This window comes from Ovis canadensis, chromosome 7, assembly GCF_042477335.2.
Source record: "Ovis canadensis isolate MfBH-ARS-UI-01 breed Bighorn chromosome 7, ARS-UI_OviCan_v2, whole genome shotgun sequence".
Classification (NCBI taxonomy): domain Eukaryota; kingdom Metazoa; phylum Chordata; class Mammalia; order Artiodactyla; family Bovidae; genus Ovis; species Ovis canadensis.
Window position 1 is genome coordinate 56744766 of NC_091251.1, and position 18591 is coordinate 56763356.

Genomic DNA, 18591 nt, shown 5'->3' on the forward strand with positions numbered 1-18591 from the left:
TTTATTCTCCTAACTGTGACAATTTTCAGAACTTCCAGTGACTTAATAGGGATCTATACCATTCTACATATCCTGGCCTCACTCCTTTCTGGTCTCCTCTGCTGCTCCTCTCCTCCTTGATGACCCTCCTTCTTGCCACACTGACCTCTTGGCTTTTCCATGAACATACCACGCAGCTTCCCCATAGGACCTTTACATGGCTGTTTTTTCTAATTGTAATACTGTTGTCTGCAGGCAGATCCCCTCATTTCAAGCCTTTGTTCCGATGTTACTCTTTTGGTGATGCCTACCGTGACCACTCTATTTGAAACTCCAGTTTGCCCTCCTTTCCAGATGTTCACTCATTGTCCACTTTGCCTTGCTCTGTCCCTCCCACTCCACCCCCACAGTGAAAGTGAAAGTCACTCAGTTGTGTCCAACTCTTTGCGACCCCATGGACTATACAGTCTATGGAATTCTCCAGGCCAGAATACTGGAGTGGGTAGCCTTTCCCTTCTCCAGGGGATCTTCCCATACCAGGGATTGACCCAGGGTCTCCGGCATTGCAGGTGGATCCTTTACCAACTGAGCTAGCCATCAGGGAAGCTGATAGCCAGGTCTCCTGCATTTTCTGCATTACAGGCAGATTCTTTACCAGCTGAGCCACAAAGGAAGCTCAGGAATACTGGAATGGGGAGCCTATCCCTTCTCCAGTGGCTCTTCCCAACCCAGGAATTGACCCAGGGTCTCCTGCATTGCAGATGGATTCTTTACCAACTGAGCTATCAGGGAAGCTGATACCCATCCCCCGCCCCCACTCCCACTGCCAACCCCCGCCCAGTACCTGGCATTATTTAGTTGCTGTATTTATCAGTTTCTCTTAGCCTACACTAGAATATAAGTTCCCTGAGGACAGAAATGTTTGCTGTTTTTTTCATGGCTATATCCCCAGTACCTGTAGTGCCTGGCACACAGTAGATAGTCATTAAATATTTTTAAAAAAAATGAATGTTTGATCTATTTTGGTAAAATTTCTGTGCCTGTTTGTTCTTTCAGCTCTTTAATTTAGGCCCTTGTTACCTTTGCCTGAATGGGTAGTTTTCAAACTGATCTCCCTGCCTTTTCCAGTCCCTCTCCTTCGATACTGCTGCCAGAGCTGGAGCTCTTAAAAACACCCAAAACAAGAACACACTTCAACAGCAGAACACCTGCTGGTCATGCTACTTTCTTATTCATGCTACCTTCTTATTAAAAAGACCAAAAAAAACAAAAAACTCAGTGACTGCCCAGAAATCAGAGATTCTGGAAAATGTTACCTGCCTGCTTTTGAAGCCCATTTCCTTTCATAATCTGCAATTTTGCCATAGCGTAGTAGTCCACCTGCCAGACCCCAAACATATCTTTTGAGCCTCTGCTCAGTGATTGTTTGCCATAAATGTCCTTTTCCTTTGTTGATGAAGTCTTGCCTCTCTCTTAAGGAATGGTTAAAATGTCACCTCTTCCAAAAGTTTACCTAAGATTACTCAACAGTGACTTTGTTGTTTCCCTGGCAGTTTGTTAGTACCTCTAATAAACCACTAATGATTTGTCTCATGTTGGACTTACTTAATTTTAAAAAAATTTTATTTATTTTTAAATTTTTAGCTGCACTGGAACTCTGTTGCTGCTTGTGGACTTTCTCTAGTTGTTGGATTTACTTATATATTATTAGTATTTCTTTCCAATAGACCTCTTCAGAGTTCTAGAGTTCCTTTTTTAGTGCCCCTCATATCTCCAACATTGTGCTTTGCACATTGTAAATAATTGATAATTCATTTCAACTGATATGAAAAGGTAAAAAATGAGAGTTAAAGTGGCATGCTTTTTGGAAATAAACAATGAAATCTGATTTAATCATGAAACTGTTTATTTTGATCTGGGGCCTGATACTTTTAGCTTTCTGAGCTCCAGCATTTTTATCTTTGAAATGGGGAATATCTCTGCCTGTTAGGCTTGCCTCCTGGGTTGTTGTGAAAAGCAAGTTTAGGAATACAATTTAAACTGAAAATGCTGAAAGTTATGTTTTCAAAACATAATAGGAAGACGAATAAATGGAGGTGGGTTGAACTTAGGTCTAACTGCCAAGTCTTGTTTTTATAGTTTAAAAAAATTAATAAACATACCTTTAAAAAAGATAGACTCTTGATCATCTTTTATTATGGAATATTTAGAGAGATGGTGTCATAAAAAGTGGAAAAGTCAAGAACTAGAGAGAGCAAATTCTCTTGTTGATGAGGAGACCTAGGCTGAGCCTTCAGTTTTGAGCCTCACATAGACAAAGAGGACCAAGCCATGGGGGCAGTGTGAGATTTTCCAGCTGAAATATGTTACCCTTCTGTCTGAGTTCATTTAGGATTATCATTCATATCTTTAATATCTAGTAGTACTTATTTATCCTGAATTGTTACTGAATGAAATGCTTTCTTTAAATAACTGAAGTTAACCAGCTTAGTGCTAAACTTGTGTTTTAATCTTCTTTTATAAAGAGTTTTATGTGATATATTATCTGTTTCTCTTGTTTTAGTAAACAGAGAAATCTAAGTCAACAGTTACACAGTTAAACCTAAGTTTAGCTGTTTGATTGATAGATGTTATATTTACCATCATTTCTTACTATACTCTCCTAATCTACCTCCCTCATTTCCCTACCCCCTTCTTTCACAAAAAAAATTGATTTAGCATACAAAAGTAAATACTATTTATAAAAGTATAAGAGAATGAATTAGGACTAGAAGAAGCTGAGAGAGGAAAATAAAGTACTGAGTAAGATTTGCATACCTCCTCATGTATCCTGTAATGTTCTCCTAGATATGGGCCACTGAATAAGAATAATATGACTTGCATGATTCACAATGACTGAAAGATAAAAACAAAAAATAAAAAGTTTTTATTTTTGAGAAAAACTGAGGTATTTCTGGTTCTTAGTCCTGAGATAAATTTCTTCAATAATCCCTAATAGCGAAGGTACTGTTTGATGAAAATGTTACATTGCATGATGTGGTAATATCTTCAGGTATCATGACAACTCTGTGTTGTTTTTTCCAGCACTAAATGGCCTGGTAGCATGCTTATTTCTGGTGTGTGTCTGTATGTAAAACAAAATGTGTTTATCCAAAATGTGGGTTACCAGGAAAAGATTTTCCAAATAACGTTTCCTAAATAGATCTGTTTTGTCACTTCTGCAGGCTTTCTTCTTTGCCACCAACTTTTTTATTATGTGATAGAGTACAGTTGAAATTGCTGAGATCCTAATGTCATATCTGTGCATAAATCTAAGTTATGGGTTTATACAGACAACCAGTATATGATTGTCTTTACATAAGAGAGAGTAGATAGTTGTCACTAGGGCCTCCTCACCACACGCACACAGAAATATACTTCCGTTCTTCCTAAAAGCCTGCACTGTTTTATTAAGCTGACTAAAGTTTCACCAATTTGAGATTTCTTTATTTTAACAAGTTTTAAAATACAACTAGAAGGCTTAGGACTGTCTTAGTCTTCTGTTAGTATGGATTTATAAGATTCTCCTCTTCTGTACCTGCCGTCTGTGAGGTCGCACAGAGTTGGACACGACTGAAGCGACTTAGCAGCAGCAGCACCTTCTTCTGTACACCTAACCAAGGCTAATAGTTTTAGAACCAATAGAAAGTGAAGGTAGAACAAGTAGTAATTTTGGAAAATGAGACTTTGCTACAGGGGCTTTAGGCATCTTAAGGGTATTAATAAGAGATCATACTGTGTTTGGAAAATAAAAGATAACGATTTCAAAGAGGAAATGGTGATGACAAAGAAAAAGTTCTGCTACTTTATACTGTTAATTAATGTGGACATTGACTTTGTGTATTAGTTTCTCAGAGTCATGTGCCTGAGCTTTCTTGAGCTGTTTTCACTGGGTTTTTAGAGACTTTTTTTCTTAGCCTGACTTGACTGGTGAATAAGTAGCACATTGCTATAATTATATAGATTATTTTTAAGTTTAGTACTCTCTTAAGTCTTAATCTTGAAATTATTTTCACAATTAAATTTTATTATTTATTTTTAACTTAACAGAGTGGAAGACGAAATGTTGATTTGGATTTGGCATCATCTCATAGAAAGAGAGGTAAGGATTAAGTATTAAATATATGATTAAATTAAGTAGCTCTTTTTATATCTGATGTATTTAGATCTGAATGTCATTGAAGCATTGTAAAAAAATTAGAAACATTTTGTCAGAAAAGTTAAGAGGGAGATCGTTTTCTTGAAAATAATACTCTTAAAAGTCTGGGAATGTGTAGGAGTTAAAAATCGATTCTGTTTCTCGTTTGTCGTGTTTTGACTTTTTAAAAATTTTGTGGATTCTGGAAGCAGTACTTTACATTGTGGAGGAATTATGGACATAATTTTCTATACTTTAGCTCACTGGTATAGTTGCTGTAGTTCAGATGGTGTTACAGGAAGAGCTCTTTACCTCACTCACCTTTCATACACATATATACACTTTTAAACTGAGAGTTTCTAATTTTTTTTCCTGTTTACCTCTCAAGATAAAACATGTAAGAAATAAACAGGTGATTTCTAAAAATGAAATTTTCCCACGAGGAGCAATTTTAGAGTGTTATCAAGAGTTAAATTTATTTGTTAAAAGCTGTATCTTAATGAATAATATAGTTAACTCTTGCTTATATGTACCAATAGATGGAAAGAACAGTTTTAGATAATATAAATCCAAGTAACTAAAAACTCACCAAGTATTATTCTTTATTAATTTGCATTTGTAATTAAACCCATTTATTCTGTGGTTGTGAAAATGTGAAGTGTTAGAAGTTGCTGTTAATGGTAATTTACTAAGAGCTGGTGGGAAAACTTTTTTCCTTATGATATTAAATTTTTTATATTTCAGAATTGACCCCGTCTCTTGATAGCTTCCTTGGCAGGATGTTAGGTTTACCTACAGGGGAAAAAAGTGAGAAGGGAAAACTGAGAAATGCACACACAGTTTTTTCATTTTTGTGTTTGTAACTTAGAAGAAATGTTGGTATTTATACTTAGAATGATGTTTTTGAACTATTAGGAGTTATGAGGACTAGATCTGGTACTTTCTTTATTGAAAAGTCTTTTAGTAGTATAACATATCAAAGCTGCTGGGTTCCAAAAATACAGAGTATATGTGATATCAAAGAAATTAGTGTTGTTTAATGTCATATGCAATGTGTATTTTATTGTTTTCTAATTCTTTGAAAATTGGCAATTCATGTGCCATAATTAGCCAGAAGTATCATGTTCTTTAACCACTTGAGTTAGGAATTAAATTTTTGGAACATTTTTGCCTTCCTAATTTTGGTTATCTCAGGTGAAAGTTGTTGCTTTGATTTTTATGTTATATTAATGAAAAGACGGCTTCAAACTCATTGAGTAGCATAAGGGATCCAACCTGTCATATTAAGAGCTCCTACTATACTGATATACTCATAAGTGTTATTCCATTGGCTAAAATTACTTTTCTCTCAGGTCTTTATTATGCTTATGAAAATATGGATTTTGAAATTCAGTTTATGATAATATGTCAGCATGTAGCAGAGTAGTCTTTGGAATAAAACAAAAAGTGATATTTTTAGCTTTGAATTAAGAATAACCTAGAATTCAAGTGTAAATTACTTAGAAATTAATATGACACTTTAACTATCCTAGATTTGCTCCCTGTTCATAATTTTAATCAGTTGCCCTGTAAGTAGATTTCATGTGGTTTTAGAGCTAAGTAGATACAAATGAATTAATTATCCAAGTTCAGTTTATGGGTGAACCAACTTTTCCAAAAGTTCAAGGTAGTACCAAGACCTGTCAACTTCTTGAAACTTTACTTTATTGGAATCAGGCCAATAAATAGGACCTCATGGGAAATTTTTGTTTAAATTACCCATTTAGGAGGTTATAATAGGGAGGCAAACTTGTTATTATGTTAATTATGATGATATCACTTAATGTGGTACCAATTTATTCTAGTAATCATTACATCTTAATGTTCTTAGGCAAAAATTTTGCTGATAGCTTTGTTCCTAGGAGTAGGTGTCTAGAAAATGGAAGAGTTACTGTTCTAGGAAGAGCAGCAAAAATAGTTTTCAATCTCATGAATCATAGTGTTTGTGGATTAAACCATGAAAATGTATACTTAATAGTTTCATTTATTTAATTATAATGAATTTTCTTTTTTTAAAAGAAATTAACATTGAAAATACACTCGGAACATTCTATTTTGAAAAGAATTTTTTAAAATCATGTATATTTAGAGACTAGCCTCTGACCACAGTTGGGTTTTGTTTTGTTCTTAAATGATGGTAAAATAAACCACTCTGTTTTTTCCTTATTTATTGTCAAAGTGGACCAGATGTCATAAGCTATAACATGCCTATCTTCAATTGGGCAGATGAACCTACCAAGTCTGAGAAATTTTTGGAGCAGTTCAGGTGTTCTGATTCTGACTTGAGCTATGAAGGACAAGCAGATGTCCAGCCAAGTGAGAATTCTTCTATGTGCTTATTTATCCTTTTCCAGTATTTTGAGGAGAAAATGTAAACTTTTTTCCTCTCACTTTCCTTTTTCATTTATTAGTCTAGTAGTCCTGAGTTATTAAAAGTTTAGTAAGAGAAATTAGAGATAGCAGTATTTAATTGTATCTGTTATTGAAACTAAATGGATAGATTAATGACAATTAATGGTTGTATACACATTTCAGCTGCCCATAATATGTCTCCAAAGACTACTCCTTGAGAGGGCCTAGTGCCTATAATTTCAGTGTTTGACATTGGGGATACTGGAATTCATGCTGTTGAGCCATGAATGCTTCTTTTCCCCTCATTCCAGTTAATGTTTCACAGTTGGTACAAGCTCTTGGTCCAAGAAAGTGAATATGGTAGGAAGGAGTAAACTGAGCAAATAAATTGAGCTCAGCCAACTTGCTCATCAGAGCTAAATTCTAAATTTAAAAAAAAATCATAAATTACTTTAAAAAGAGACAGGTGATCCATATTTCTGCTTAGCACCTCAGAAGTAATATCAAATTTGTATTCATTAGACACATAAAAACTGTTTGCTATATGCCAGGTATTGTGCTAATCACTTCAAGCATATTAACCCATTTAATTCTCATAATAGCTTGTCAAAATTCTTGTCAAAACCTGTTAAACTTGTTAGTATTTGGTTACTTTGATAAATACAACTACAGATTTGCTGTAGTTGTGTAGAACTGAGCACCTTCTTTACTGAATGACAATACCTTTTTGCAGATACATAAGTTTTTGTATTTAAGCTGAAGCTGATATAATCAGTGAAAAATGATGGAGATACCAAAGCAAAAATTTAAGGAGCATCATGGTTTGATTTCACCACCCTGCCCCAGGTCTTTAAATATAGTGTTAGTGTTTTATTGCTAAATAATATAAAAAACATTTATCAACATGTGTGTTTCATGGTATGACTTGTATGGGTGAAATGCTATTTTATCTATGCATTTCAAATTAGATTGTATAAAGAAGAACAAATGTGAATGTTGTCTCCTGTATGAAATTTCTCCTTTTGTCTTCTGATTCTTGTTGTGGTAGTGTATTTACTCCTTTTTGGCCAGTTGAGCCCCAGAAAAAAGAAGAGCTTCAAGCAAGTACATGATGGCATGTTTAATTTTTTTCCCCTTTTAGCTTGCCTACATATTTTATGGTTTATAAAGTATGTATTGCAGCTCTGCCATGTTCATTTTGAAAATTCCACATAAGAACCAAAGTTACAAGGACAAGTAAACAATCTCAAATTTCTTGTTGGATTTCATATTTTCTTTTTATAGTAGGAGACTCTGAATTAATATTAAGTAAGAATTGGGTCAGTCACAGTTACTCTATAGAGGCTTTTGATATGCTTTTCAGACACAGTATTTCCTTTATTCAGACAAAACAGTACAGGACAAATTAGTTATTAGGTTATTATAATTTTTTTTTAACAATTATAGTTTTTCATCTCTCATTTCCATACTATGAGATTTTATGTTTCAAAGTATTTTTGATATCAGCCTAAACATTTTGGTTATAAAAATTTATTTATTTATCCTAATGCGTTCAGGTAGCCTCTTTCTTGTTCTTTCTTTTTTTCATACAAAGTTTTGTTTGGTCTATACACTTAACAAGTTGCATGTTTTAAATTACGGGTCAGAAAACTATGAATAATGGGCTAAATGTGGATTGCTATCTTTGTTTTAAAGTTTTGTTGGAACACAACCACACTCATGTATTATCTATGGCTCCTTTCACATTACAACAGAAGAGTTGAGTAGTTGGATGAACCGTGAATAATCCACAAAATCTAAAATATTTACTAACTGACTCTTTATAGATAAAGCTTGCTGATCCCTGCTTTAAATTGCAGAGAGGACTTAATTTGGGGATTGGCTACCTATTCCATAGGATATTTTGGAGTATATTAAGATAATTCACTTCCTGTAGATTCTTCGCAATTGAACCTTTGTGTAGGCAGGCAGTGGAATTCCCATGGATCAATGTTTTGTGAGTTGATTAACAACAAGTATTTGTAAGATCACCTCCCATAAACTTAAGGAATTAGTTTTATTAATTTAGAAGATCATTTTCTTTGAGCCTGTGTTTCCTCAAGTGATGAAACTGGACTAGATAATCTTTAAGGTCGCTTTTACTTATGTGGTTCTAACATTAACTCTTTGCAAATGTTATTTTCATTTTGAAAAACCATTAGAAGTATTATAAGGTAGAAGAACTTTTTATTCTGAAATTTTTTTATTGAACCAATAGGCTCAATGCTAAGAACCAAAAAATATTATTTGTAAGTTAAGGTTGAATCCAGATTCTGATTTTGGAATGCTTACAAAAATAAAAAATGATTCTTTTCTTCCACATTCCACATTCCCCTGCTTTATTTTTTAAATATCATTTTTAATTAAATACATTATGGATCCATGACATTTTTCTTTGGATTTTTACTCTTTTCTGTTATACTTGTGAAAATAATCAGCTATACAGTTAGGGGAAATTTTCAGATTGGTTATTTCTATTTCAATAGAACTGAAAATCTAACATTTTTTAATCTTATAATTCTTGCTAAAATATGGAAGGCAGATAAACCATATATTCTTTGTCATTCTAAATTATTTTAGTAGAATTCATATAAATTATTTCATAGCTGCTTTATAATATTAACTGCCTGTTGTGAATTCCTGTGTCTTATTTTGAAGTCCTAAGGTTTTCCTGACATCATTGTAATAAATCAGAAATAAGTTATACAGTCAATATTGTGTTAGTTCATTTTCTCTGCGGGCATTAGTAGTCCTCTTCCCAAATCTTTTCCATCTAGTATGTAACAAATGTAATTTTTGTAATACATGTTTTATTAGGTACCTCATTCCTAATTCATTCCTAATAGAAAAATTTGGTGGGTTCACACAGAAAGATATTCCACAGCACTCAAAGAAATGAACTGTGGCTACATGGAATAATGTGAACGAGTATTAGCAATATTATACTGAAAACATAATATACAAAAAAATTACATAAAATGGTGCTTTTTTATAAGGTCACAGGCGACTAACACTAAACATTATTTGCCTTGGGAATACATATAAAATAGTATTTAACAGCAATAATGAAAGCGTTAGATGGCAGGACACAGGAGAGAGATGGGTTGTGGGGAGGAACAGATAGAATTCTGCCAATTTTTCTGTTTCTTGTGTTCACATTTATTATAAATATAAACACAAAAGCAAGCCATGCATGGACCAATGATGAGAGTATATCATGAGCCAGAGTATGATTAATCTAACTCATGTACCTGAGATCAGTTAAACCAAAAAAGACAAAGCTTGTAAGAATTTAGACATTGTTATATTTATTTAAAGCCCCTGCTGGCACATGATTTGGACAATGTTGTGATCACATACTGACATTTTTGCTGTCTAATGTAAAGATTTTAAGCTATAGAATGCCCTTTGGCAAAACTAACGGTGTTAGCCACTATTTTTATACCATTTGGTAATTTTATGTAGATATAATTTTATAGTAAATCTTATATATTCTTATCTGTGAAACTTTGCTTCTTCTATATAAAGGAGTTTCACAGCCTGCAATACATATGCATATAACACAGTGAACATGTTTCTTACATTAATGAAACCCAAAGGTGATGTTTATGTCTCCTTTTTGTGTAAGTTTACTTGCCCTTCTATATTCATTTTTTTGGTAATATTTCATTGCGGATATGTAGACACTTTGCGCAATCTTAATTCACTCTTTGCAATGATAATGTTAAATCAGATGAAGTTCTATTGCTAGTTGATCTTACCAGCAGTTTCCTAAGTGCCTAGTTCTGTTGTGTTCATAAATGATGGTCTGGTTTAATACTGCAGAGCCTTTTAAGCTAAGCATTTTGAGAACAGCTTCTGCCTTTCTTTTTCTTGTGGCAGCGTGTTGCTAAAGCGCTTACAGAGACACTGGTACATTAAACAGGGCTTTCCCTTTCTTTTCTTACATTGCTCTAGTTTTTGTTTGTCTATTGTTTTTTAGCAAAGCATTTTGCTCAGATTCACTTAATGCATGCATGTATTCAAACATGAGTATCCATTCCTCACCAGTTGGTATGACAGCAGCACTCAGCCCTCATCTAGTTTCAGAATGTTTGTTCTACTTGGTCCTCACTGACGCATGTTTGTTCTGTTTGTATATAGGTCCTATACACAGTCAGTTGGAATCCCTGAGTGACTCGTGGACTCGCCTGAAACATAACAGAGACTGGTTGTACAGTTCCTCTTATTCCTTTGAGTCTGATTTTGATCTTACCAAGTCTTTGGGAGTTCACACTTTGATTGAAAATGTTGTAAGCTTTGTGAGTGGAGATGTGGGGAATGCCCCAGGTTTTAAAGAGCCAGAGGAAAGTATGTCTACAAGTCCCCAGGCCTCCATCATTGCAATGGAGCAGCAACAGTTAAGGGCAGAAGTAAGTTTTTGATGTTTACTCCTTGTGAGGGACTATGAACCACTGAATGTACAATTAATAGGAAAAATTTTTCCTTTTCTTCTACTCCTTGCCTCCCTTTTTCCTTCATCTGAGCTTTTTGATGTTGCCATCTTAACTGGAGCAACTTAATATTTTCTTTGCAGTGAACAATAGTGTATTTTTAATTGCTATCTTTTAGAACAAGATACTCTAATCACTAAGTGTTTCCTTGTCTCCTAGAAACTATAATAAGATTGGTGGGTGACTATACAGATCTGCTCTTAGAGTCTCCATTTTTTATACATTTGTCTGTTTAAAAAGGGCTAGATTAGAATATCATGGTAATAATGATGAATGCTAAAGTTAGTGAACAAAGCCTCCTAAGTATCTCCCTCAAAATATTTATTAATGATTGTGATTTTAACATGTCCTCAAATTCTTTGATACTCTCCCTGCCAGGAGGTTGAGCTTAATTTTACTCCTCTTAAGAGTAAGCTGGACTTAGTGACTTAGAGCTAACAGAGTATGAAAATGGGTGGGGGGGAGTAATTTTACTTTGCAGAAACCTGGCAGACATCACCTTAACCAAGTGATCAAGATTAATATCACCATAATTAATAGGTTATGCTAATATCATGCACAGTGATAATAATATGATGAGAGGGAGACTTTGTAATATTCTTCCCCCAAATCCATATCTGTAGTCCAAATATGAGAAAACATCAGGCAAACACAGATTGAGGGACATACTATAAAATATAGGAACAGCCCTTTGTAAGCATCAGGGTCATGGAAAACAAAGACAGAAACTGTCACAGACTAAAGGAGACAACTAAATGCAGTGTAATATCCTGGATTGGATCCTGGAACATAAAAGGGGCATTATGGGGAAACTGGTGAAATCCAAATAAATTCTGTGGTTTGGTTAATGGTGTTGTACCAATGTTAATTTGTTTTTGATAAGTGTACCATAATTAGGTAAGATATTAACAGTAGGAGAAACTGGGGGTAAGTATATAGGAACTCTTCTATAGATAACAAAATTATTTCTAAATAAAAAGTTTATTTAAAAAAAAAAAGGAATAGGCCAGTTGACTGCTATGGTGAATATTTGTCCTCCTAGGGAAGATAGAGCCCAAAGTTCAAGAGAACCACATTGAGACCTTTTGGGAATACTTCTTCTAATTCTTGAACTAAACAGTATCCATTCTATATAACAGTATTATAAGAAAAGAAAGCAATATCCTTACTCCCTGACACTTTTGAAACCTTCACATGTATCTCCTCATGAGCATCACAGTAGTTCTGTGAGTAGACTAAAGTACTAATAGCCTCATTTTATACATGAAGAAACTGAGACTCAGGAAATTAAGTGAGTTTCCCAAGACTGCATAGTAATTGGAATACTCTGGCCTTTAAATTAGGTCTCCTACATCCAGATTTACTACTTTTTCCACTGTACTGTGTAACTTCTTTTATACTCAAGTATGCCGCAGAGACCTTAGAGATATTTTAGTTTTTAAAGTCATGATAGCAAAATAATTATTTCTGTCAATAGAACAGATTCCTAAGAAATATCAAAATTTTCTGTACACTAAGAAATATATTGTCTATGACGTAGAGAGTTATTTGTGTCTCAGTTCAGTGAAGAATTCTAAAATATGTTTATTTTACCTTTTTGCAAGCTCCGTTTAGAGGCACTTCATCAGATACTTGTTCTATTGTCTGGAATGGAAGAAAAAGGTAGCATCTCTCTGACAGGAAGCAGATTGAGCTCAGGTTTCCAGTCATCCACTCTGCTCACATCTGTGAGGCTACAGTTTCTAGCAGGGTGTTTTGGTTTAGGCACTGTTGGACATGCAGGAGCCAAAGGAGAGAGTGGCCGATTGCATCACTATCAGGTAGGTGACAGAGCTGTCCTGTGAGAATGACACCTTACCTGTATTTTTACACCAGTTTAATAATGCTAAACTTTTTGGTGCTTAGAATTGAGGTTTAAAAATACAAAGACCTAAATGACTTAATGATATCATTGGTTTCATTTCTTGAGTAATGAAGAGTAGTGTAGCTGCAATTAGATAAACCAATAGGTAAGCTATGGTACTGTTGTACTTTTACATTCTTTGCTGGCTCAGTTTTATTATCCCTTAGCCAAATTGCATAGAGGTAGATTTAAGTTGGGACAGGGTTGGTATTTGGGAGGATGGGTTTCAAAAATTTACATTTTAGACTTGATCAATTTTACTTAGTTTCTCTGGTTGTTTGAACTGTTTTTTTTAAGTGTTCTCTTCATGTCTTCCATGTTTAGAGAGGAGAAATGCTATGTGGGAAAGAGAAAGATTATATAGAATCAAGAATTTTCAAGCATTGAAAAATAAGTTTTAACCTTTATACACTGAAATATACGAAATGATTAAAAACCACCATAGGGCTCTAGTATAGACTAGGGATAAAATGCTATTGCTTTCAAAAGTAGGAAGTGTTTATTTAGTTCTTTGGCCCACTTTTTGATTGGGTCTTTTATTTTTCTGGAATTGAGCTGCAGGAGTTGCTTGTATATTTTTGAGATTAATTATTTGTCTGTTGCTTCATTTGCTATTATTTTCTCCCATTCTGAAGGCTGTCTTTTCACCTTGCTTATAGTTTCCTTTGTTGTGCAGAAGCTTTAATTGTAATTAGGTCCCATTGGTTTATTTTTGTTTTTATTTCCAATATTCTGGGAGGTGGGTCATAGAGGATCCTGCTGTGATTTATGTTGGAGAGTGTTTTGCCCATGTTTTCCTCTAGGAGTTTAATAGTTTCTTATCTTACATTTAGATCTTTAATCCATTTTGAGTTTATTTTGTGTATGGTGTTAGAAAGCGTTCTAGTTCCATTCTTTTACAAGTGGTTGACCAGTTTTCCCAGCACCACTTGTTAAAGAGATTGTCTTTTCTCCATTGTATATTCTTGCATCCTTTGTCAAAGATAAGGTGTCCATAGGTGCATGGATTTATCTCTGGGCTTTCTATTTTGTTCCATTGATCTATATGTCTGTCTTTGTGCCAGTACCATACTGTCTTGATGACTGTAGCTTTGTAGTAGAGCCTGAAATCAGGCAGGTTAATTCCTCCAGTTCCATTCTTCTTTCTTAAGATTGCTTTGGCTATTCGAGGCTTTTTGGATTTCCATACAAATTGTGAAATTATTTGTTCAAGTTCTCGGAAAAATACGGCTGGTAACTTGATAGGGATCGCATTGAATCTATAGATTGCTTTGGGTAGTATACTCATTTTCACTATATTGATTCTTCCGATCCATGAACACGGTATATTTTTCCATGTATTAGTGTTCTCTTTGATTTCTTTTCACAGTGTTTTATAGTTTTATATATATAGGTCTTTTGTTTCTTTAGGTGGATATATTCCTAAGTATTTTATTCTTTTCATTGCAGTGGTAAATGAAATTGTTTCCTTAATTTCTCTTTCTGTTTTCTCATTGTTAGTGTATAGGAATGCAAGGGATTTCTGTGTGTTAATTTTATATCCTGCAACTTTACTATATTCATTGATTAGCTCTAGTAATTTTCTGATAGAGTCTTTAGTGTTTTCTATGTAGAGGATCATGTCATCTGCAAAGACATACAGATGGCTAACAAACATATGAAAAGATGCTCAACATCACTCATTTATTATCAGAGAAATGCAAATCAAAACCACAATGAGGTACCATTTCACGCTAGTCAGAATGGCTGCTACCCAAAAGTCTACAAGCAATAAGTGCTGGAGAGGGTGTGGAGAAAAGGGAACCCTCTAACACTGTTGGTAGGAATGCATACTAGTACAGCCGCTATGGAGAACAGTGTGGAGATCCCTTAAAAAACTGGAGATAGAACCGCCTTATGACCCAGCAATCCCACTGCTGGGCATATACACTGAGGAAACCAGAATTGAAAGAGATGTGTGTACCCCAATGTTCATCACAGCACGGTTTATAATAGCAAGGACATGGAAGTGACCTAGATGTCCATCAGCAAACGAATGGATAAGAAAGCTGTGGTACATATACACAATGGAGTATTACTCAGCCATTAAAAAGAATACATTTGAATCAGTTCTAATGAGGTGGATGAAACTGGAGCCTATTATACAGAGTGAAGTAAGCCAGAAAGAAAAACACCAATACAGTATACTAACGCATATATATGGAATTTAGAAAGATGGTAACGATAACCCTGTATGCGAGACAGCAAAAGATACACAGATGTATAGAACAGTCTTTTGGACTCTGTGGGAGAGGGTGAGGGAGGGATGATACGGGAGAATGGCATTGAAACATATAAAATATCATATGTGAAATGAATTGCTAGTCCAGGTTCTATGCATGATACAGGATGCTCGGGGCTGGTGCACTGGGAGGACCCAGAGGGATGGGGTGGGGAGGGAGGTAGGAGGGGGTTCAGGATGGGGAACACATGTACACTCATTGCGGATTCAAGTCAATGTGTGACAAAAGCAATACAATATTGTAAAGTAAAATTTATTAACTTTAAAAGAAAGTAGGAAGTGTTATTGTTGTTAATAGAAAAGGTAAATCTTTATGTGTAATTTAGGATGGGATCAGAGCAGCTAAGAGAAATATTCAGATTGAAATCCAGGTGGCTGTGCATAAGATTTATCAACAATTGTCTGCTACGTTGGAGAGAGCCCTGCAAGCCAACAAGCACCACATTGGTGAGTAACTACGCATGCAAATGTAAGATGCAAGTTGCATTTTCGCCTGGGGTTGTAGTAGGTAGCTAATGTTCTGTGTTTAATAACTTTAGTATGTCAGCTTATCTGTAAAGAATATATACTTGAAAGTTTAATAGTGTTCCATACTACCATTTATGTTTTGGAATATGATTTATTTTAGTAAATACTTTGTTAACTTCAAAGAAGATTCTCAATTGTCTTTTTCTCTTTTTTTCTAGAAGCCCAACAGCGTCTCCTTTTGGTTACAGTTTTTGCCCTGAGTGTTCACTATCAGCCAGTAGATGTTTCTTTGGCAATTTCCACTGGTCTGCTAAATGTATTGTCACAGTTATGTGGCACAGACACCATGCTAGGACAGCCTCTTCAGTTGTTGCCAAAAACAGGTGTCTCCCAGCTTAGCACAGCTTTAAAAGTGGCTAGTACAAGGTTGCTCCAGATTCTAGCCATCACTACAGGGTGAGCATTGTAGATGTCTTGATATAACTTTGTGGGGGTTGGTCTTTCACATTTTAGTTAATTTCCTTTTACCCCTAATCTTCTTTATGTATTTAAGTATGTCTATCCTTCTGTATAATTTCCATTTATTTTTTTCCCATTATTTCACATAGGACCTATGCTGATAAACTGAGCCCCAAGGTAGTTCAATCTTTGTTGGATCTACTCTGTAGTCAGTTGAAGAATTTGTTGTCCCAGGCTGGTGTATTGCTTATGGCCTCTTTTGGAGAAGGAGAAGAGGATGAAGAAGGAAAAAAAATTGACTCCAGTGGAGAAACTGAGAAGAGAGATTTCAGAGGTATCATAAACGTTTTTTTCTGTTATTATTTATAAGCATTTTTTGAGTCCACATTGTGTGAATATCTTTAGAATGTAGATTTCTTTCTGTTGTGAGGTATGAAAGGATTTTTATTTGTTTATTTAGAAACCTCATTTCTCTCCTAATATATACGATGTAGATGTACATCTGGTTGAACTTCCTCTCTTAACAGTCAGTTAACCCTGACGTAGTAACTATACCAGCCAAAGTGTAGATTCCAGCTCTCTATTGTATCCAGAACCTAGAGGTTCTCAGTGACTGATTTCCCCAGATTATGTTTTTGTAGCATTTAATCCTGACAGCTCATCTCTTGAGTTGCAGTCTTGGTTTAAGTGTTCCTCCAGGATCAAGGTTTTTAATATTTTGGAATTGGGTTAGATTAGGGGAGCTGAACTTCTTGCTAGGCTGTTTGTTCTCTAGTCACTAAAAAAAATTCTTCATTATACTTAGCTGTAATAAATTTTGGTTGCTGTTATATGGTCATCTGCTTATAGCTTTAAAAACCTATTAATCAACATTGTGGGAATTCCCTCATGATTCAGTGGTTAGGACTTGGCTTTTACTGCTGAGAATGTTGATTCAAACCCTGGTCAGGGAACTAAGATCCCACAGGTTGCACAGCACAGCCAAAAAAACCCCACAAAAAATAAGTGAACATTGTATTTCAGTAGAATGTAAACCCTTAACAGGAGAACTACTGCATATGTCAGTTATATAATTAAGGAATAAAGGTCTAAAACTGATCATTTATTGAAAAAATTTTGTGTAACTACCAATGTCTTATTACCATAATAAGCTCTGGGAGCTGTTAAATCCTTTCTGGACCAGATAGACAGACAGATAGATAAAACAAAGGTAATAGATCCAGTCTTTCAAGACCATTATGAGGATTAAATAATTTAATACTTGTAAAGGATTTAAAGCAGTATCTGGCACATAAGAGCTTGATGAATGTTAATACTGGAATAGTATAATGAATACTATTTAAATAAATAAGGTAGTATTTAAATAATATTAATAGTGTGTAGGTAGGTGGGTGGATAAAGGAGCATGCTGGGGATACAAAAATGACAAAACATTATCTCTGCCCTCTAGGACTTTCTAGGATAATGAGGAAGGCAGACATTTAAACAAATAATTATAGTGTAATACAATAAGCTCAGAAGAAATAGCTAAATCTCTTAGGTCAGAATCTAGAAGGATGTATGAGTCTCATTGAGGGCTAATTTTGGTTTCAGAGGCTGAATCTGTGGCAAGTTAGTTCTTTTTTATAAAGAGCATGTTGCATATACAGAGTGTGAGGAGACTCACAAGGCATGATAACATAAAAACAGGCTTTTAATGCCACCTCCCTTTTTCCTCAGCTCCAACTGGGGATACAGGGTTGTTAAGGTAATAGTTTCTTTCCATTCTCTGTTGAGCACTGCACATATGGACAGCATGGAAGAAGCAGAAGAGTTACTTCTCAGCATCCTTCCATATCAAGTAAAAAAATAAACTGTGATGAATCTTAGCAGGTGTAACAACACACTGAGTCCACATCCATTCCCCTCAGGTTGTCCCTTTTCTGTTTATGGGCGTGCCTGGGAGTGAGATTGATTCTAGTCAGCAGTGGCCAGGCATTCAGATAGATAGACCAGGTATTAATAACTCCACATACTCCCTATAATACTTAACTAAAAGTAAGGTGTACTCTTCATTTCAAACATAATACTGATACTGGAAACAAACTATATCATCAAGCTGTATCAACTAGCTTTATGGTTAAGGTCTCTAGGCTTTAATTACTTTAATTAATTGAGTGTCTTATTAAAAAAAATACTTGCTGGGAGTGAGAGTGGGGTTGGATGGAGGCCTCCTAAAAGAGATTTTCCCAGGGGTCTCTACCAAGAGAGAAAGCTTCATGGAAGAGGTAACTTTTGAACTGGATTTTGAAGAAATGCATAGGAACAAGGTTAGACTGAGATGTAGGTACCTAGGGCAGGCTAATAATTTTATATTCTTCAAATTAATACTATTAAAAAGTTTGCATATTAGCAAAGACTG

General features: G+C 34.9%; 1 protein-coding gene across 8 annotated transcripts in view; it reads left to right on the forward strand.

The window, feature by feature from the left end:
- The window catches only part of HERC1 (HECT and RLD domain containing E3 ubiquitin protein ligase family member 1), a 210859-nt gene that overhangs the window by 106746 nt on the left and 85522 nt on the right, over positions 1-18591 (forward strand). For all 8 annotated transcript variants that reach the window (XM_069596206.1, XM_069596212.1, XM_069596209.1 and 5 more), the window contains exons 25-30: positions 4069-4120; positions 10730-10998; positions 12684-12899; positions 15590-15710; positions 15950-16187; positions 16340-16524. In XM_069596206.1, the coding sequence (XP_069452307.1) occupies positions 4069-4120; positions 10730-10998; positions 12684-12899; positions 15590-15710; positions 15950-16187; positions 16340-16524 (1081 nt within the window). The remainder of the gene's footprint in view (positions 1-4068; positions 4121-10729; positions 10999-12683; positions 12900-15589; positions 15711-15949; positions 16188-16339; positions 16525-18591) is intronic.